This window comes from Hyperolius riggenbachi, chromosome 10, assembly GCF_040937935.1.
Source record: "Hyperolius riggenbachi isolate aHypRig1 chromosome 10, aHypRig1.pri, whole genome shotgun sequence".
In the NCBI taxonomy this organism is placed as follows: domain Eukaryota; kingdom Metazoa; phylum Chordata; class Amphibia; order Anura; family Hyperoliidae; genus Hyperolius; species Hyperolius riggenbachi.
The window spans coordinates 226,917,949-226,939,842 of record NC_090655.1 but is presented as its reverse complement, the minus strand read 5'-3'; the positions used below and the strand labels follow the sequence as shown (position 1 = coordinate 226,939,842).

The following is a 21,894-nucleotide window of genomic DNA, read 5'->3' as shown; positions in this document are numbered from 1 at the left end:
AGGGCGCTCCAGAGGTGTTCTTCCGATCGCCTCCGGCGGCCAGAAGTAACATGGAAGGCCGCAATAAGCGGCCTTCCGTGTTTCGCTTACCTCGTCGCCATGGCGACGAGCAGAGTGACGTCATGGACGTCAGCCGACGTCCTGATGTCAGCCGCCTCCGATCCAGCCCTTAGCGCTGGCCGGAACTGTTTGTTCCGGCTACGCTGGGCTCGGGCGGCTGGGGGGACCCTCTTTCGCCGCTGCACGCGGCGGATCGCCGCGCTGCAGCGGCGACCAGGCAGCACACGCGGCTGGCAAAGTGCCGGCTGCGTGTGCTGCTTTTTATTTCATTAAAATCGGCCCAGCAGGGCCTGAGCGGCAGCCTCTGGCGGTGTTGGACGAGCTGAGCTCGTCCAGACCGCTCAGCAGGTTAAAGACATGTTTTAGTTGAGTAAAAGGAACAGAAATAATATAAACATTCTACTCATCTAACTTCCACCTCCTCTGCAGCATGTGTCTGCCTTCACTGACCTTCCACAAAATCTATGGCTACATCAATACCTCACAAACTTATACCTGGCTACTGCTCCCACATCTGTGTTAGTCATACTATGGAGCAGTGTTGAAAAGTTAAAGCCTGATGATGTCTTGTTGGGTACATGATGGTATACTGAACAATGGAGATGGGCCTTTCATATGGTGTACAGTATCTCCTCCTCATTTGTTGGTACTATGATGTTATACTGAGGAGTGAAGATGGGCCTTTCATATGGTGTACAGTATCTCCTCCTCATTTGTTGGTACTATGATGTTATACTGAGGAATGGAGATGGGCCTTTCATATGGTGTACAGTATCTTCTAATTTGTTGGGGACATGATGTTATACTGAGGAATAGAGATGGACATTTCATATGGAGTACAGTATCTCCTCATCTGTTGGTACTATGATGTTATACTGAGGAATGGAGATGGGCCTTTCATATGGTGTACAGTATCTCCTCCCCATTTGTTGGTACTATGATGTTATACTGAGGAATGGAGATGGGCCTTTCATATGGTGTACAGTATCTCCTCCTCATTTGTTGGTACTATGATGTTATACTGAGGAATGGAGATGGGCCTTTCATATGGTGTACAGTATCTCCTCCTCATTTGTTGGTACTATGATGTTATACTGAGGAATGGAGATGGACATTCCATATGCTGTACAGTATCTCCTCCTCATTTGTTGGTACTATGATGTTATACTGAGGAGTAAAGATGGGCCTTTCATATGGTGTACAGTATCTCCTCCTCATTTGTTAGTACTATGATGTTATACTGAGGAATAGAGATGGGCCTTTCATATGGTGTACAGTATCTTCTAATTTGTTGGGGACATGATGTTATACTGAGGAATAGAGATGGACATTTCATATGGAGTACAGTATCTCCTCATCTGTTGGTACTATGATGTTATACTGAGGAATGGAGATGGGCCTTTCATATGGTGTACAGTATCTCCTCCCCATTTGTTGGTACTATGATGTTATACTGAGGAATGGAGATGGGCCTTTCATATGGTGTACAGTATCTCCTCCTCATTTGTTAGTACTATGATGTTATACTGAGGAATGGAGATGGGCCTTTCATATGGTGTACAGTATCTTCTAATTTGTTGGGGACATGATGTTATACTGAGGAATAGAGATGGACATTTCATATGGTGTACAGTATCTCCTCATCTGTTGGTACTATGATGTTATACTGAGGAATGGAGATGGGCCTTTCATATGGTGTACAGTATCTCCTCCCAATTGTTGGTACTATGATGTTATACTGAGGAATGGAGATGGGCCTCTCATATGGTGTACAGTATCTCCTCATTTGTTGGTGCTATGATGTTATACTGAGGAATGGAGATAGGCCTCTCATATGGTGTACAGTATCTCCTCCTCATTTGTTGGTACTATGATGTTATACTAATAAATGGAGATGGACCTTTCATATGGTGTACAGTATCTCCTCCTCATGTGTTGGTACTATGATGTTATACTGAGGAATGGAGATGGACCTTTCATATGGTGTACAGTATCTCCTCCTCATTTGTTGGTACTATGATGTTATACTGAGGAATGGAGATGGACATTTTATATAATGTTTTCTCCATCCTGACCTTGAAACTGCTCTGACAGATTAATCAAGGAAATAACAAAAATGCCATTTAGAATAGCATGTCTTCACTCTGTAATATGTCATTATCTGTCCTTCCTCTGACATATATTCCACAGACTCTAAACATGACAAAAGATGCTCACCAATGTGACTCCTCTGATGCTTAAGAAGGTGTTCCTTACGAACAAAGCGTTTCCCACACTCTGTGCACCAAAAGGGACGCTCTCCTGTGTGACTTCTCTGGTGCCTGAGTAGGTCTCCATTCCGAATGAAACATTTTCCACACATGAAACATGAAAAAGGCCGCTCTCCCGTGTGACTTTTCTCATGTCTACGAAGTCCTCCTTTGTGTACAAAATCCTTCCCACACTCTGAACATGAAAAAGGCCGCTCTCCTGTGTGTGTTTTCTGGTGTTGCTGAAGGTCTCCATTAACAATAAAAGTTTTTCCACATTCGGAACAAGAATAAGGACGCTCACCTGTGTGGCTTTTCTTATGCCTCTGAAGGTCTCGTTTATGAACAAAAGTATTTCCGCACTCCAAACAAAGGAAAGGACGCTCTCCACTGTGATTTTTTTGATGTATAAGAAGATGGTCTTTCAAAATGAAACGTTTCCCACACTCTGAACAAGGGAAAGGCCGCTCTCCTGTGTGACTCTTCTGGTGTGTGAGAAGATGATCTTTCCGGAGGAAGCCTTTCCCACAGTCTGAACAAGAAAAAGGGCGTTCGCCTGTGTGGCTTCTTTGGTGTCTTGTGAGCTTTCCTTTCTGTGAGAAGCATTTCCCACACTCTAAGCATGGAAAAAGACGATCAATAGTGTGAATGCAGAGATGTGAAACAAGGAGCAAGTGCGAGGGAAAACACTGTTCACATTCAGAACATGAGAATCTCTCTTCACCTGTATGTGAGGCAGAGCTAGAAAACCCCTCACTATCAGGTATAACCTGTGATCTATCGGCAATGTGACATCTTGGGTGGGTATTTGGGGTAACAGGATGTGATCTGTCAGAAGATTCCTCAGGATTAAAGGGATCCGGTGATCTCTCCTCATGGTAAAGTCTGTGATGTGTATTTCCAGTAATGGGGTTTCCTCCTGGAGAATATTGTGTGACGCCATTATCTTCTGCATTATCATCTGGAGGTGAGATAAGACGTCCCTCCGAGGTGTTCTCCACATCCTGTCCATCTACTGGGGAAAAGTATTACATTTCATATTTTTTAATAATGTATTTATTAAAAACAAATCAAATAAAAGGTATAAAACTAATCGCTGTCCATGCAATTGCAGTCATTGCTTTCTATGTTCCATTCGCATACATGGAATAATGCAGAGAGTAGAGTATTGGTAATGTTAGTGATATACTACTATCGTCTTAACTAAACTAACTCTTACACTAACCTCTTTCCACCTACTCCTAACACTAACATCTCCCCTACATACGTAACACTAACCTTCAGCAGAAGTGAGGTTACTTACCCTCGCCCCTGCCGATAACAGTATCTCCTCCTCATTTGTTAGGAACATGATGTTATACTGAGGAATGGAGATGGGCCTTTCATATGGTGTACAGTATCTGCTCCTCATTTGTTGGTGCAATTATGCTATACTGAGGAATGGAGATGGGCCTTTCATATGGTGTACAGTATCTCCTCCTCATTTGTTGGCAAAATGATGTTATACTGAGGAATGGAGATGGTCCTTTCATAAGGTGTACAGTATCTCCTTCTCATTTGTTGGTGCTATGATGTTATACTGAGGAATGGAGATGGGCATATCATATGATGTACAGTATCTCCTCCTCATTTGTTGGCACTATGATGTTATACTGAGAACTGGAGATGGGCCTTTCATATGGTGTACAGTATCTCCTCATTTGTTGGGAACATGATGTTATACTGAGGAATGTAGATGGGCCTTTCATATGGTGTACAGTATCTCCTTCTCATTTGTTGGGAACATGATGTTACACTGAGGAATGGAGATGGACCTTTCATATGGTGTACAGTATCCCTTTCTCATTTATTGGTACTATGATGTTATACTGAGGAATGGAGATGGGCCTTTCATATGTTGTACAATATCTTCTCCTCATCTTGTGGGAACATGATGTTATACTGAAGAATGGAGATTGACCTTTCGTACTATGATGTTATACTGAGGAATGGAGACGAGCCTTTGTTATGGTGTACAGTATCTCCTCATTTGTTGGGAACATGATGTTATAGTGAGGAATGGAGATGAGCCTTTGATATGGTGTACAGTATCTCCTCATTTTTTGGGAACATGATGTTATACTGAGGAATGGAGATGGGCCTTTCATATGGTGTACAGTATCTCCTCCTCATTTGTTGGTACTATGATGTTATACTGAGGAGTGGAGATGGACCTTTCATATGGTGCACAGTATATCCTCCTCATGTGTTGGTACTATGATGTTATACTGAGGAACGGAGATGGGCCTTTCATATGGTGTACAGATCTCCTCCTCATTTGTTCCCACTATGATGTTATACTGAGGAATGGAGATGGGCATTTCATATGGTGTACAGTATCTCCTCCTCATTTGTTGGTACTATGATGTTATACTGAATTCATATGGTGTACAGTATCTCCTCCTCATTTGTTGGTACTATGATGTTATACTGAGGAATGGAGATGGACCTTTCATATGGTGTACAGTATCTCCTCCTCATTTGTTCCCACTATGATGTTATACTGAGGAATGGAGATATGGTGTACAGTATCTCCTCCTCACTTGTTGGTGCTATGATGTTATCCTGAGGAATGGATATGATCCTTTCATATAGTGTACAGTATCTCCTCTTCATTTATTGGGCAAATGGTGTTATACTGAGGAATTGAGATGGGCCTTTCATATGGTGTACAGTATCTCTTCCTTATTTGATGGGAACATGATGTTATGCTGAGGAATGGAGATGGGCCTTTCATATGGGTGTACAGTATCTCCTCCTCATTTGTTGAGAACATGATGTTATGCTGAGGAATGGAGATGGGCCTTTCATATGGTGTACAGTATCTCCTCCTCATTTGTTGGCACTATGATGTTATACTGAGGACTGGAGATGGGCCTTTCATATGGTGAACAGTATCTCCTCATTTGTTGGGAACATGATGTTATACTGAGGAATGGAGATGGGCCTTTCATACGGTGTCCAGTATCTCCTTCTCATTTGTTGGAAACATGATGTTACACTGAGGAATGGAGATGGACCTTTCATATGGTGTACAGTATCCCTTCCTCATTTATTGGTACTATGATGTTATACTGAGGAATGGAGATGGGCCTTTCATATGTTGTACAATATCTTCTCCTCATCTTGTGGGAACATGATGTTATACTGAAGAATGGAGATTGACCTTTCATATGGTGTACAGTATCTCCTTCTCATTTGATGGTACTATGATGTTATACTGAAGAATGGAGATGGGCCTCTCATATGATGTACAGTATCTCCTCTTCATTTGTTGGGAAAATGATGGTATACTGAGGAATGGAGATGGGCCTTTCATAAGGAGTACAGTATCTCATCATTTGTTCGTACTATGATGTTATACTGAGGAATGGAGACGAGCCTTTGTTATGGTGTACAGTATCTCCTCATTTGTTGGGAACATGATTTTATAGTGAGGAATGGAGATGAGCCTTTGATATGGTGTACAGTATCTCCTCATTTTTTGGGAACATGATGTTATACTGAGGAATGGAGATGGGCCTTTCATATGGTGTACAGTATCTCCTCCTCATTTGTTGGGAACATGATTTTATACTGAGGAATGGAGATGGTCCTTTCATATGGTGTACAGTATCTCCTCCTCATTTGTTAGGAACATGATTTTATACTGAGGAATGGAGATGGGCCTTTCATATGGTGTACAGTATCTCCTCCTCCTCGTTTGTTGGCACTATGATGTTATACTGAGGAATGGAGATGGGCCTTTCATATGGTGTACAGTATCTCCTCCTCGTTTGTTGGTACTATGATGTTATACTGAGGAACGGAGATGGGCCTTTCATATGGTGTACAGTATCTCCTCCTCATTTGTTCCCACTATGATGTTATACTGAGGAATGGAGATGGGCCTTTCATATGGTGTACAGTATCTCCTCCTCACTTGTTGGTGCTATGATGTTATCCTGAGGAATGGATATGATCCTTTCATATAGTGTACAGAAAAAATCAATTAACCCTTCGCACACTCACATGCAAATGTTCAAACAAATGCATTCACAGATTTACTCATCCAGGCACAACTGTTATCCCTACAGCTAAATTAAAAGCCAGGGTTTTAGTTCACAGAAGAATGCATTCTTATGCTTAGTCACCTATACTGCGCAGAAGTACCCAGGTAAACATAGGTGTCCTAACTCTGGCCCTGTAACATGCATAGTGCAGACATGCAAACACAATCATTGCATCAAACCTATCAATGGATTAGGAGCACACATCATAACTTCCTCTCCTGGGAAAGACAGTGCATCTTACCAATCGCACAAGGGAGCTAACATTATGTGTCCATGTGCACCATGCGCATACACCAGCATAAGCTGTCTGCATGCTGACAAACATACAGGGGAAGGGGGAGTGCACCGAATTGGACCCTAGCCACAGGGGTCAATGATAAGAATAAACATACATATATCCAGGCACATCGTCTCTAGTTAGGACATTAAATAAATTATTAGGGAAAGGGAGGTGCTGAAGGGGGTGTGGCTAGAAACAGAAAAAATCAATTAACCCTTCGCACACTCACATGCAAATGTTCAAACAAATGCATTCACAGATTTACTCATCCAGGCACAACTGTTATCCCTACAGCTAAATTAAAAGCCAGGGTTTTAGTTCACAGAAGAATGCATTCTTATGCTTAGTCACCTATACTGCGCAGAAGTACCCAGGTAAACATAGGTGTCCTAACTCTGGCCCTGTAACATGCATAGTGCAGACATGCAAACACAATCATTGCATCAAACCTATCAATGGATTAGGAGCACACATCCTAACTTCCTCTCCTGGGAAAGACAGTGCATCTTACCAATCGCACAAGGGAGCTAACATTATGTGTCCATGTGCACCATGCGCATACACCAGCATAAGCTGTCTGCATGCTGACAAACATACAGGGGAAGGGGGAGTGCACCGAATTGGACCCTAGCCACAGGGGTCAATGATAAGAATAAACATACATATATCCAGGCACATCGTCTCTAGTTAGGACATTAAATAAATTATTAGGGAAAGGGAGGTGCTGAAGGGGGTGTGGCTAGAAACAGAAAAAATCAATTAACCCTTCGCACACTCACATGCAAATGTTCAAACAAATGCATTCACAGATTTACTCATCCAGGCACAACTGTTATCCCTACAGCTAAATTAAAAGCCAGGGTTTTAGTTCACAGAAGAATGCATTCTTATGCTTAGTCACCTATACTGCGCAGAAGTACCCAGGTAAACATAGGTGTCCTAACTCTGGCCCTGTAACATGCATAGTGCAGACATGCAAACACAATCATTGCATCAAACCTATCAATGGATTAGGAGCACACATCCTAACTTCCTCTCCTGGGAAAGACAGTGCATCTTACCAATCGCACAAGGGAGCTAACATTATGTGTCCATGTGCACCATGCGCATACACCAGCATAAGCTGTCTGCATGCTGACAAACATACAGGGGAAGGGGGAGTGCACCGAATTGGACCCTAGCCACAGGGGTCAATGATAAGAATAAACATACATATATCCAGGCACATCGTCTCTAGTTAGGACATTAAATAAATTATTAGGGAAAGGGAGGTGCTGAAGGGGGTGTGGCTAGAAACAGAAAAAATCAATTAACCCTTCGCACACTCACATGCAAATGTTCAAACAAATGCATTCACAGATTTACTCATCCAGGCACAACTGTTATCCATACAGCTAAATTAAAAGCCAGGGTTTTAGTTCACAGAAGAATGCATTCTTATGCTTAGTCACCTATACTGCGCAGAAGTACCCAGGTAAACATAGGTGTCCTAACTCTGGCCCTGTAACATGCATAGTGCAGACATGCAAACACAATCATTGCATCAAACCTATCAATGGATTAGGAGCACACATCCTAACTTCCTCTCCTGGGAAAGACAGTGCATCTTACCAATCGCACAAGGGAGCTAACATTATGTGTCCATGTGCACCATGCGCATACACCAGCATAAGCTGTCTGCATGCTGACAAACATACAGGGGAAGGGGGAGTGCACCGAATTGGACCCTAGCCACAGGGGTCAATGATAAGAATAAACATACATATATCCAGGCACATCGTCTCTAGTTAGGACATTAAATAAATTATTAGGGAAAGGGAGGTGCTGAAGGGGGTGTGGCTAGAAACAGAAAAAATCAATTAACCCTTCGCACACTCACATGCAAATGTTCAAACAAATGCATTCACAGATTTACTCATCCAGGCACAACTGTTATCCCTACAGCTAAATTAAAAGCCAGGGTTTTAGTTCACAGAAGAATGCATTCTTATGCTTAGTCACCTATACTGCGCAGAAGTACCCAGGTAAACATAGGTGTCCTAACTCTGGCCCTGTAACATGCATAGTGCAGACATGCAAACACAATCATTGCATCAAACCTATCAATGGATTAGGAGCACACATCCTAACTTCCTCTCCTGGGAAAGACAGTGCATCTTACCAATCGCACAAGGGAGCTAACATTATGTGTCCATGTGCACCATGCGCATACACCAGCATAAGCTGTCTGCATGCTGACAAACATACAGGGGAAGGGGGAGTGCACCGAATTGGACCCTAGCCACAGGGGTCAATGATAAGAATAAACATACATATATCCAGGCACATCGTCTCTAGTTAGGACATTAAATAAATTATGCATGTGAGTGTGCGAAGGGTTAATTGATTTTTTCTGTTTCTAGCCACACCCCCTTCAGCACCTCCCTTTCCCTAATAATTTATTTAATGTCCTAACTAGAGACGATGTGCCTGGATATATGTATGTTTATTCTTATCATTGACCCCTGTGGCTAGGGTCCAATTCGGTGCACTCCCCCTTCCCCTGTATGTTTGTCAGCATGCAGACAGCTTATGCTGGTGTATGCGCATGGTGCACATGGACACATAATGTTAGCTCCCTTGTGCGATTGGTAAGATGCACTGTCTTTCCCAGGAGAGGAAGTTAGGATGTGTGCTCCTAATCCATTGATAGGTTTGATGCAATGATTGTGTTTGCATGTCTGCACTATGCATGTTACAGGGCCAGAGTTAGGACACCTATGTTTACCTGGGTACTTCTGCGCAGTATAGGTGACTAAGCATAAGAATGCATTCTTCTGTGAACTAAAACCCTGGCTTTTAATTTAGCTGTAGGGATAACAGTTGTGCCTGGATGAGTAAATCTGTGAATGCATTTGTTTGAACATTTGCATGTGAGTGTGCGAAGGGTTAATTGATTTTTTTCTGTTTCTAGCCACACCCCCTTCAGCACCTCCCTTTCCCTAATAATTTATTTAATGTCCTAACTAGAGACGATGTGCCTGGATATATGTATGTTTATTCTTATCATTGACCCCTGTGGCTACGGTCCAATTCGGTGCACTCCCCCTTCCCCTGTATGTTTGTCAGCATGCAGACAGCTTATGCTGGTGTATGCGCATGGTGCACATGGACACATAATGTTAGCTCCCTTGTGCGATTGGTAAGATGCACTGTCTTTCCCAGGAGAGGAAGTTAGGATGTGTGCTCCTAATCCATTGATAGGTTTGATGCAATGATTGTGTTTGCATGTCTGCACTATGCATGTTACAGGGCCAGAGTTAGGACACCTATGTTTACCTGGGTACTTCTGCGCAGTATAGGTGACTAAGCATAAGAATGCATTCTTCTGTGAACTAAAACCCTGGCTTTTAATTTAGCTGTAGGGATAACAGTTGTGCCTGGATGAGTAAATCTGTGAATGCATTTGTTTGAACATTTGCATGTGAGTGTGCGAAGGGTTAATTGATTTTTTCTGTTTCTAGCCACACCCCCTTCAGCACCTCCCTTTCCCTAATAATTTATTTAATGTCCTAACTAGAGACGATGTGCCTGGATATATGTATGTTTATTCTTATCATTGACCCCTGTGGCTAGGGTCCAATTCGGTGCACTCCCCCTTCCCCTGTATGTTTGTCAGCATGCAGACAGCTTATGCTGGTGTATGCACATGGTGCACATGGACACATAATGTTAGCTCCCTTGTGCGATTGGTAAGATGCACTGTCTTTCCCAGGAGAGGAAGTTAGGATGTGTGCTCCTAATCCATTGATAGGTTTGATGCAATGATTGTGTTTGCATGTCTGCACTATGCATGTTACAGGGCCAGAGTTAGGACACCTATGTTTACCTGGGTACTTCTGCGCAGTATAGGTGACTAAGCATAAGAATGCATTCTTCTGTGAACTAAAACCCTGGCTTTTAATTTAGCTGTAGGGATAACAGTTGTGCCTGGATGAGTAAATCTGTGAATGCATTTGTTTGAACATTTGCATGTGAGTGTGCGAAGGGTTAATTGATTTTTCCTGTTTCTAGCCACACCCCCTTCAGCACCTCCCTTTCCCTAATAATTTATTTAATGTCCTAACTAGAGACGATGTGCCTGGCTATATGTATGTTTATTCTTATCATTGACCCCTGTGGCTAGGGTCCAATTCGGTGCACTCCCCCTTCCCCTGTATGTTTGTCAGCATGCAGACAGCTTATGCTGGTGTATGCGCATGGTGCACATGGACACATAATGTTAGCTCCCTTGTGCGATTGGTAAGATGCACTGTCTTTCCCAGGAGAGGAAGTTAGGATGTGTGCTCCTAATCCATTGATAGGTTTGATGCAATGATTGTGTTTGCATGTCTGCACTATGCATGTTACAGGGCCAGAGTTAGGACACCTATGTTTACCTGGGTACTTCTGCGCAGTATAGGTGACTAAGCATAAGAATGCATTCTTCTGTGAACTAAAACCCTGGCTTTTAATTTAGCTGTAGGGATAACAGTTGTGCCTGGATGAGTAAATCTGTGAATGCATTTGTTTGAACATTTGCATGTGAGTGTGCGAAGGGTTAATTGATTTTTTCTGTTTCTAGCCACACCCCCTTCAGCACCTCCCTTTCCCTAATAATTTATTTAATGTCCTAACTAGAGACGATGTGCCTGGATATATGTATGTTTATTCTTATCATTGACCCCTGTGGCTAGGGTCCAATTCGGTGCACTCCCCCTTCCCCTGTATGTTTGTCAGCATGCAGACAGCTTATGCTGGTGTATGCGCATGGTGCACATGGACACATAATGTTAGCTCCCTTGTGCGATTGGTAAGATGCACTGTCTTTCCCAGGAGAGGAAGTTAGGATGTGTGCTCCTAATCCATTGATAGGTTTGATGCAATGATTGTGTTTGCATGTCTGCACTATGCATGTTACAGGGCCAGAGTTAGGACACCTATGTTTACCTGGGTACTTCTGCGCAGTATAGGTGACTAAGCATAAGAATGCATTCTTCTGTGAACTAAAACCCTGGCTTTTAATTTAGCTGTAGGGATAACAGTTGTGCCTGGATGAGTAAATCTGTGAATGCATTTGTTTGAACATTTGCATGTGAGTGTGCGAAGGGTTAATTGATTTTTTCTGTTTCTAGCCACACCCCCTTCAGCACCTCCCTTTCCCTAATAATTTATTTAATGTCCTAACTAGAGACGATGTGCCTGGATATATGTATGTTTATTCTTATCATTGACCCCTGTGGCTAGGGTCCAATTCGGTGCACTCCCCCTTCCCCTGTATGTTTGTCAGCATGCAGACAGCTTATGCTGGTGTATGCGCATGGTGCACATGGACACATAATGTTAGCTCCCTTGTGCGATTGGTAAGATGCACTGTCTTTCCCAGGAGAGGAAGTTAGGATGTGTGCTCCTAATCCATTGATAGGTTTGATGCAATGATTGTGTTTGCATGTCTGCACTATGCATGTTACAGGGCCAGAGTTAGGACACCTATGTTTACCTGGGTACTTCTGCGCAGTATAGGTGACTAAGCATAAGAATGCATTCTTCTGTGAACTAAAACCCTGGCTTTTAATTTAGCTGTAGGGATAACAGTTGTGCCTGGATGAGTAAATCTGTGAATGCATTTGTTTGAACATTTGCATGTGAGTGTGCGAAGGGTTAATTGATTTTTTTCTGTTTCTAGCCACACCCCCTTCAGCACCTCCCTTTCCCTAATAATTTATTTAATGTCCTAACTAGAGACGATGTGCCTGGATATATGTATGTTTATTCTTATCATTGACCCCTGTGGCTACGGTCCAATTCGGTGCACTCCCCCTTCCCCTGTATGTTTGTCAGCATGCAGACAGCTTATGCTGGTGTATGCGCATGGTGCACATGGACACATAATGTTAGCTCCCTTGTGCGATTGGTAAGATGCACTGTCTTTCCCAGGAGAGGAAGTTAGGATGTGTGCTCCTAATCCATTGATAGGTTTGATGCAATGATTGTGTTTGCATGTCTGCACTATGCATGTTACAGGGCCAGAGTTAGGACACCTATGTTTACCTGGGTACTTCTGCGCAGTATAGGTGACTAAGCATAAGAATGCATTCTTCTGTGAACTAAAACCCTGGCTTTTAATTTAGCTGTAGGGATAACAGTTGTGCCTGGATGAGTAAATCTGTGAATGCATTTGTTTGAACATTTGCATGTGAGTGTGCGAAGGGTTAATTGATTTTTTCTGTTTCTAGCCACACCCCCTTCAGCACCTCCCTTTCCCTAATAATTTATTTAATGTCCTAACTAGAGACGATGTGCCTGGATATATGTATGTTTATTCTTATCATTGACCCCTGTGGCTAGGGTCCAATTCGGTGCACTCCCCCTTCCCCTGTATGTTTGTCAGCATGCAGACAGCTTATGCTGGTGTATGCACATGGTGCACATGGACACATAATGTTAGCTCCCTTGTGCGATTGGTAAGATGCACTGTCTTTCCCAGGAGAGGAAGTTAGGATGTGTGCTCCTAATCCATTGATAGGTTTGATGCAATGATTGTGTTTGCATGTCTGCACTATGCATGTTACAGGGCCAGAGTTAGGACACCTATGTTTACCTGGGTACTTCTGCGCAGTATAGGTGACTAAGCATAAGAATGCATTCTTCTGTGAACTAAAACCCTGGCTTTTAATTTAGCTGTAGGGATAACAGTTGTGCCTGGATGAGTAAATCTGTGAATGCATTTGTTTGAACATTTGCATGTGAGTGTGCGAAGGGTTAATTGATTTTTCCTGTTTCTAGCCACACCCCCTTCAGCACCTCCCTTTCCCTAATAATTTATTTAATGTCCTAACTAGAGACGATGTGCCTGGCTATATGTATGTTTATTCTTATCATTGACCCCTGTGGCTAGGGTCCAATTCGGTGCACTCCCCCTTCCCCTGTATGTTTGTCAGCATGCAGACAGCTTATGCTGGTGTATGCGCATGGTGCACATGGACACATAATGTTAGCTCCCTTGTGCGATTGGTAAGATGCACTGTCTTTCCCAGGAGAGGAAGTTAGGATGTGTGCTCCTAATCCATTGATAGGTTTGATGCAATGATTGTGTTTGCATGTCTGCACTATGCATGTTACAGGGCCAGAGTTAGGACACCTATGTTTACCTGGGTACTTCTGCGCAGTATAGGTGACTAAGCATAAGAATGCATTCTTCTGTGAACTAAAACCCTGGCTTTTAATTTAGCTGTAGGGATAACAGTTGTGCCTGGATGAGTAAATCTGTGAATGCATTTGTTTGAACATTTGCATGTGAGTGTGCGAAGGGTTAATTGATTTTTTCTGTTTCTAGCCACACCCCCTTCAGCACCTCCCTTTCCCTAATAATTTATTTAATGTCCTAACTAGAGACGATGTGCCTGGATATATGTATGTTTATTCTTATCATTGACCCCTGTGGCTAGGGTCCAATTCGGTGCACTCCCCCTTCCCCTGTATGTTTGTCAGCATGCAGACAGCTTATGCTGGTGTATGCGCATGGTGCACATGGACACATAATGTTAGCTCCCTTGTGCGATTGGTAAGATGCACTGTCTTTCCCAGGAGAGGAAGTTAGGATGTGTGCTCCTAATCCATTGATAGGTTTGATGCAATGATTGTGTTTGCATGTCTGCACTATGCATGTTACAGGGCCAGAGTTAGGACACCTATGTTTACCTGGGTACTTCTGCGCAGTATAGGTGACTAAGCATAAGAATGCATTCTTCTGTGAACTAAAACCCTGGCTTTTAATTTAGCTGTAGGGATAACAGTTGTGCCTGGATGAGTAAATCTGTGAATGCATTTGTTTGAACATTTGCATGTGAGTGTGCGAAGGGTTAATTGATTTTTTCTGTTTCTAGCCACACCCCCTTCAGCACCTCCCTTTCCCTAATAATTTATTTAATGTCCTAACTAGAGACGATGTGCCTGGATATATGTATGTTTATTCTTATCATTGACCCCTGTGGCTAGGGTCCAATTCGGTGCACTCCCCCTTCCCCTGTATGTTTGTCAGCATGCAGACAGCTTATGCTGGTGTATGCGCATGGTGCACATGGACACATAATGTTAGCTCCCTTGTGCGATTGGTAAGATGCACTGTCTTTCCCAGGAGAGGAAGTTATGATGTGTGCTCCTAATCCATTGATAGGTTTGATGCAATGATTGTGTTTGCATGTCTGCACTATGCATGTTACAGGGCCAGAGTTAGGACACCTATGTTTACCTGGGTACTTCTGCGCAGTATAGGTGACTAAGCATAAGAATGCATTCTTCTGTGAACTAAAACCCTGGCTTTTAATTTAGCTGTAGGGATAACAGTTGTGCCTGGATGAGTAAATCTGTGAATGCATTTGTTTGAACATTTGCATGTGAGTGTGCGAAGGGTTAATTGATTTTTTCTGTTTCTAGCCACACCCCCTTTAGCACCTCCCTTTCCCTAATAATTTATTTAATGTCCTAACTAGAGACGATGTGCCTGGATATATGTATGTTTATTCATATAGTGTACAGTATCTCCTCTTCATTTATTGGGAAAATTGTGTTATACTGAGGAATGGAGATGGGCCTTTCATATGGTGTACAGTATCTCCTCCTCATTTGTTGAGAACATGATGTTATGCTGAGGAATGGAGATGGGCCTTTCATATGGGGTACAGTATCTCCTCCTCATTTGTTGGTACTATGATGTTATACTGAGGAATGGAGATGGGCCTTTCATATGGTGTACAGTATCTCCTCCTCATTTGTTGAGAACATGATGTTATGCTGAGGAATGGAGATGGGCCTTTCATATGGTGTACAGTATTTCCTCCTCATGTGTTGGTGCTATGATGTTATACTGAGGAATGGAAATGGACCTTTCATATGGTGTACAGTATTTCCTCCTCATTTGTTGGGAACATGATGTCATACTGAAGAATGGAGATGGACCTTTCATATGGTGTACAGTATCCCCTCCTCATTTGTTGGTACTATGATGTTATGCTGAGGAATGGAGATGGGCCTTTCATATGGTGTACAGTATCTCCTCCTCATTTGTTGAGAACATGATGTTATGCTGAGGAATGGTGATGGGCCTTTCATATGGGGTACAGTATCTCCTCCTCATTTGTTGGTACTATGATGTTATACTGAGGAATGGAGATGGGCCTTTCATATGGTGTACAGTATCTCCTCCTCATTTGTTGGTACTATGATGTTACACTGAGTAATGGAGATGGGCCATATGGTGTACATCATCTCCTCCTCATTTGTTGGGAACATGATGTTATACTGAGGAATGGAGATGGGCCTTTCATATGGTGTATGGAGATTTCCCATGTTGGGAACATTGGGCAGGGTGATAAAGAGTAGAGACTGATAGACCATATGGTGTACAATGCTTCCACCTCACTCATTACTGGAATGCAAAAATCCATAAAAATACTATTCAACAGATGAGCATCTTTTCAATCTCAATTTACTGCAGAAATCCTTTGGGAAGGTTAATTCTTTACCTAAAGCTTGCCTTCTAAATTTCTTGGTTCTCCTTACTTCACCATCATCAGTTGACTGCTTATCACTCTTCAGATACATGTCTTCTTCCTCATATTCTTCTACAACTTTTATTTTTATATCACTAATTTCTTCATCCTAAAATACAATATGAACACAATTATGCATAATAGGGAAGAATTGGGAGTAAAGTTAAAATACACTGAAGAAAATAATCACATACAGTTTGGGATCACTCTTAAACTCTTAAGGTGGCCATACACTGGTCGATTTGCCATTAGATCGACCAGCTGACAGATCCCTATCTGATCGAATCTGATCAGAGAGGGATCATATGGCTGCCTTTACTGCAAACAGATTGTGAATCGATTTCAGCCTGAAACCGATCACAATCTGTTGAGCTGCTCCTGCCGCCTGTGCCCCCCCCCCCCCCCCGTATACATTACCTGAGGCTGGCTCCCAGGCGTCTTCTCCGCGCTGCACCGCACCGCTCTGTTCTTGCTCCATCCCGGTGCTTCCTGTGTCACTCCGTAACCAGGAAGTTCAAATAGAGCGCCCTCTATTTGAACTTCCTGGTCGCTGCAGTGACACAGGAAGCGCCGGGATGGAGCCGGAACAGAGCGGTGCAGCGCGGAGAAGACGCCTGGGAGCAAGCGTCAGGTAATGTATACCTGATCGGATCGGCCGCCGCTAGCGACGCGCACCCTACCCGCGGGCGATCGAGGGTAATTTCCCGCACGCCGCGATCGACGGACCGATCCGATTTCGGGAGGAAATCGGATCGGCGGGTGCGTTTAGCGCGAACGATTGGCAGCAGATTCGATCCCAGGATCGAATCTGCTGTCGAAACGGCCGCGAATCGGGCCAGTGTATGGCCACCTTTAAGCTGTAGACCACATACCTGATAATGGTGGGGGATGGTGAGATCCTCTTGTGTACAATCCTGGGAATAAAGAGGACCTGTAAAGCTCTCTGCTGGGTTTCTGTTACTGGATCCATCTGTAGGAAATACACACGTGCGAGAGGGACATGTGAAAAACATTGAAAGGATGGAGGATGGACAATGTGAATATGTTTCCGTATTTAGTGCTTATTACTGACCTCTGTTGATCTGTGAAAGATTTCTGTCCTCCATACATGCCTTATTTCCCCATCCACACATCTCTTCTGCTTCTTCTTTAATTTCTTTTTTAATAGTTACGACACTTTTATCCTACAATAAGATCACAATCTAGAATAGGAATTGCTTTTTAAAGCTTCACACAGCCTTCCTACATATCATAAACCAACTGCACACTTTGGATTAAACTCAGTCAAGGCAGCCATTAGGCCCCTTTTAAATTTGCCTTGCAAGTGTGCATTGCTTCACCCTGTTTTACCGCAGGGTAACACGACGACAATGCGGCCTAGCACACGTACCGCGTTGCATCAGAAGTATCCGATCAGCCGCCATGCCACCGCAAAGTCAACAACTCGTTAACGCCGGAGCTCCGCGGCATGCTTGGAGCCTCATAATTACGACAATAAAACCTGGGAATCCGAGTCACATAGTTCCTGTCCAGCAGGAGAGAGAGAGAGAGAGAGAGAGAGAGAGAGAGAGAGTGTGCCTCCATCTTCTCTGTCTCTGTGCCATTGATCTCTGTCTCTGTGCCATTGATCTCTGTCTCTGTGCCATTGAACTGCAGATTACTATTCCCACACTGATGTAGCGCGCCCCCACCACTGAAATGCGTGCCGGGAGATGTAGTTCCCATTGATGTGATTACATCTAGTGGCTGGGAGAAGTAACCACATCAATGAATGACATCTCCCAGCATGCATCGTGCTGCACCCCCAAAAGCCCATGAACCTTCCCTAGGGGGATGTTTGTTTAATTTAGGGAAGTTTGATGAAATTAGCAGCACCCAGGTGGTCAGTATATTTTAAGGACTGCCTTGAGAGATATACAAGCAGGTGCATGGGAGCCCCCAAGATCATTGATCAATCTGGCTTATTGAATCCTTAGCAACATCTGACAGACCCCTCAACACTGACCCTGGCCGATCCGGCGTGCGCCCTGAGTCATCTTCCTCCCTGATAAATGGCAATAGTTGTGCCGTTAGCATCTAGACCACTGATGAGTCTGTACAGAACTCAGCCCGGAACTGCTGCTGGACGTACAGAGTCCAACCATATGTTTGTACAAAGCTAAACAGCATGGAGTTACTTTTTGTATGACAATCAATTACACCTACCTGATAATGGTGGGGGATGGTGTGATCTTCCTGTGAACAATCCTGGGAATAAAGAGGACCTGTACATCTCTCTGGTGGGTTTCTGTTACTGGATCCATCTGTAAGAAATACACTCATACTAATTGAATACATAGGGGGTTGATTAACTATAGTGCGCTGCTACAGTAGTGTGAGTTAAAAAACAACTTGCGCCCACTATGCATGCTACCCGTGGTCGTGCTGCATAGCGTGCCTTCCTTAGTAACACACACTGCTTACATAGCAACACACGCTCCTTTAAATGACGGGTGCTGCTGTGAAGAATCGCTACCACGATACTTCACTAGCGCGGCCGCTACTATGTTAATTAACATAGTTCCTATGTTAATTACATAGTAGCTATGTTAATTAACATAGTAGGGGCCACGCTAGTGAAGTATCACGGTCGCAATAGTTTACAGATGCACCCGTCATTTAACCTCCTGAGCGATAATCCCGAGCTGAGCTCGGGGTATGTCGCGCAGGAGGATTTCTCAGGCCCCGCTGGGCCGATTTGCATAATTTTTTTTTTGTTACACGCAGCTAGCACTTTGCTAGCTGCGTGTAACTTCCGATCGCCGCCGCTCGCCGCCGATCCGCCGCTACCCGCCGTTCCGCGCAGCCCCCCCCCTCCCCAACCCCTTGCGCAGCCTGGCCAATCAGTGCCAGGCAGCGCTGAGGGGTGGATCGGAACTCCCTATGACGTCACGACGTCCATGACGTCGGTGACGTCATCCCGCCCCGTCGCCATGGCGACCAGGGAAGCCCAGCAGGAAATCCCGTTCTGAACGGGATTTCCTGCTTACTCTGATCGCCGAAGGCGATCGGAGTGGGTGGGGGGATGCCGCTGCGCTGCGGCTATCATGTAGCGAGCCCTGGGCTCGCTACATGATTTAAAAAATAAAAAAAATTAAAAAATAGTGCTGCGCCACCTCTTGGGCGATATAATTGTATCGCCAGGAGAGCGCATTGCTATGTAAGCAGTGCACATAAATGAGGAAGGCACGCTATGCAGCACGACCGCTTGGTGTGCATAGCGGTCACAAGTTGTTTTTTAACTCGCATATCCTTATGTGATTATCAGATGATTGGGGGGGGGGGGGAGAGGGGTATCTAGGTGGACCCTCCATAATGCTCTCTCCATTTTGAGAAATTAAAGTCTCATTTTACCAGGTGATGTGAGGGGTGGCTGCTCCATCATGTCTTCTTTGTAAAGATCTTTGTGTTCTTCAAAATACTGCCACTCCTGCATGGACAAACAGGCAGTGATATACTGACACAGTGATACATTCACCATATAGCCACATCCCTTGCTGCTACTTTCAGCACCGCTCACCTCTCCCATCAGCAGCTCAATCATCTTATCAATGACTTTCAGGATCTTCTTGCTTTTTCTCTCAGCTGTCAGGAGGTTAGATGGAGACCCTTTTATCGGCGATGGACCACGGAGACCACTGCTGGTGGTAAATAATTGACCAGATACCTTGTTCACTACTTCATAATCCTGTGAAATAACAAAGTAACAACAATCACCTCTCCACATTACCAGAATCCTCCTCAACAACCCAGTATGGTCTGTGTTTTAGTAATACAATCAAGAGTTGTGTCACGTGACCTTCCCAGAATCCTCCTCACCTTTCCAGTCAGCAGGTAGATGATCTCCAAGGTGAGGTTTAGTATCCTCTCAGTCATGTGACTTGGCTCCTCCTCCATCCCGAGTGGTCATGTGATCTCCTCAAGACGCCTTACTCTGCAAAAGGATGACAAATAAAATGTATTAGGCTGAAAGACTATTTTAGGATGGGGACAGATAAACATGCCAGGAAAAAGAAAAAACGTTATATTTATAGAAGTGGATAATAATAGTGTGTGACTGTGGTGAGGATGGGGATGTATAAGTAATACATGTACCGGTCTGCAGAATATGTCAGGTTATATAATATAAAATGGTATAGGGACATTAGAGTGTAAGCTCCTCTGGTGCAGAGACTGATGGGAAAGGATCACAGATCTCTGCACAGAAATGTGGTATTAGTCTGAGCACAGGATCTAATAACTTGACCATCTCAACTCAAAACCTTTGGAGCCAGAGTCTTCTGTCATGCTGCCCCTGCTTTTAGGAGTGCCTTGCCAGACCCAATCGGGACAGTACCAAGCCTGGAGGAGTTTAAATCAAAACTGAGAAACCACCTGTTTAGTCAACTATGTACACAACTATGCACTGATCTAAAACAATCTTATGCGCTTTAGGGCCTAGGGAAGAAACGTGCTTAACCTGCTGAGCGGTCTGGACGAGCTCAGCTCGTCCAACACCGCCAGAGGCTGCCGCTCAGGCCCTGCTGGGCCGACTTTAATGAAATAAAAAGCAGCACACGCAGCCGGCACTTTGCCAGCCGCGTGTGCTGCCTGATCGCCGCTGCAGCGCGGCGATCCGCCACGAGCAGCGGCGAAAGAGGGTCCCCCCAGCCGCCCGAGCCCAGCGTAGCCGGAACAAACAGTTCCGGCCAGCGCTAAGGGCTGGATCGGAGGCGGCAGACGTCAGGACGTCGGCTGACGTCCATGACGTCACTCCGCTCGTCGCCATGGCGACGAGGTAAGCGAAACACGGAAGGCCGCTTATTGCGGCCTTCCGTGTTACTTCTGGCCGCCGGAGGCGATCAGAAGATCGCCTCCGGAGCGCCCTCTAGTGGGCTTTCATGCAGCCAACTTTCAGTTGGCTGCATGAAATATTTTTTTTTTTATTTAAAAAAAACCCTCCCGCAGCCACCCTGGCGATTTAATCAGAACGCCAGGGTGGTTAAAGGACAAGCGAGATGACATGTGACATAATGAGATAGACATGTGTATGTACAGTGTCAAGCACAAAAATGACTATGCTGTGTTCCTTTTTTTCTTTCTCTGCTCGAAAAAGTTAAACATCAGGTATGCAAGTGACAGTTTCTGTATGGGTCGGACTATAGCATAACCCTCAATGATAAGTAACTACAGCCATAAAATACTTACCTGCCAGCAAATGGCTTCTGAGAGGAGGAAAGAGATAAAAAGGGTCAATAGTTCATAGATTTCAGCTCTGGTATACCTCAGTGAAGGTGTCACTGAGTAGAGACAATGAAACAGTAAAAACTTACAAACTAGATTTAAATATAAAATAAAAGTAATTTTTAGGAGAAGGAGGATAGATACAGTTTATCTCGCCAGTTTATTTTCACCTCGGATGTCCTTTAACAAATGTTTTGTTGTTGAACTCTACAAATAAATATAATTAACAGTGTGTGACTGTGGTGAGGACATTGGAGTGTAGGCTCCTGTGGTTCAGAGACTGATAAGAATGGATCAGTGACCTCTGTACAGCAATGTGGTGTATCTCTAAGCTATATAAATATAAAATAGTAATACATAACTGTGGTGAAAACATAAGAGTG

The 21,894-nt window shown here is 44.0% G+C and overlaps 1 protein-coding gene across 3 annotated transcripts in view; it reads right to left on the bottom strand.

The window, feature by feature from the left end:
* The window catches only part of LOC137534644 (zinc finger protein 665-like), a 28,252-nt gene that overhangs the window by 5,479 nt on the left and 879 nt on the right, over window positions 1-21,894 (bottom strand). For 2 of the 3 annotated variants that reach the window (XM_068256247.1, XM_068256248.1), the window contains exons 2-9: window positions 20,108-20,222; window positions 19,809-19,976; window positions 19,643-19,718; window positions 18,455-18,552; window positions 17,322-17,433; window positions 17,122-17,219; window positions 16,223-16,358; window positions 2,278-3,324 (exon numbers count right to left, since the gene is read on the bottom strand). In XM_068256247.1, the coding sequence (XP_068112348.1) occupies window positions 2,278-3,324; window positions 16,223-16,358; window positions 17,122-17,219; window positions 17,322-17,433; window positions 18,455-18,552; window positions 19,643-19,718; window positions 19,809-19,976; window positions 20,108-20,185 (1,813 nt within the window). In that variant the 5' untranslated portion in view covers window positions 20,186-20,222. The remainder of the gene's footprint in view (window positions 1-2,277; window positions 3,325-16,222; window positions 16,359-17,121; window positions 17,220-17,321; window positions 17,434-18,454; window positions 18,553-19,642; window positions 19,719-19,808; window positions 19,977-20,107; window positions 20,223-21,894) is intronic. The other variant, XM_068256249.1, reaches the window with a different exon arrangement.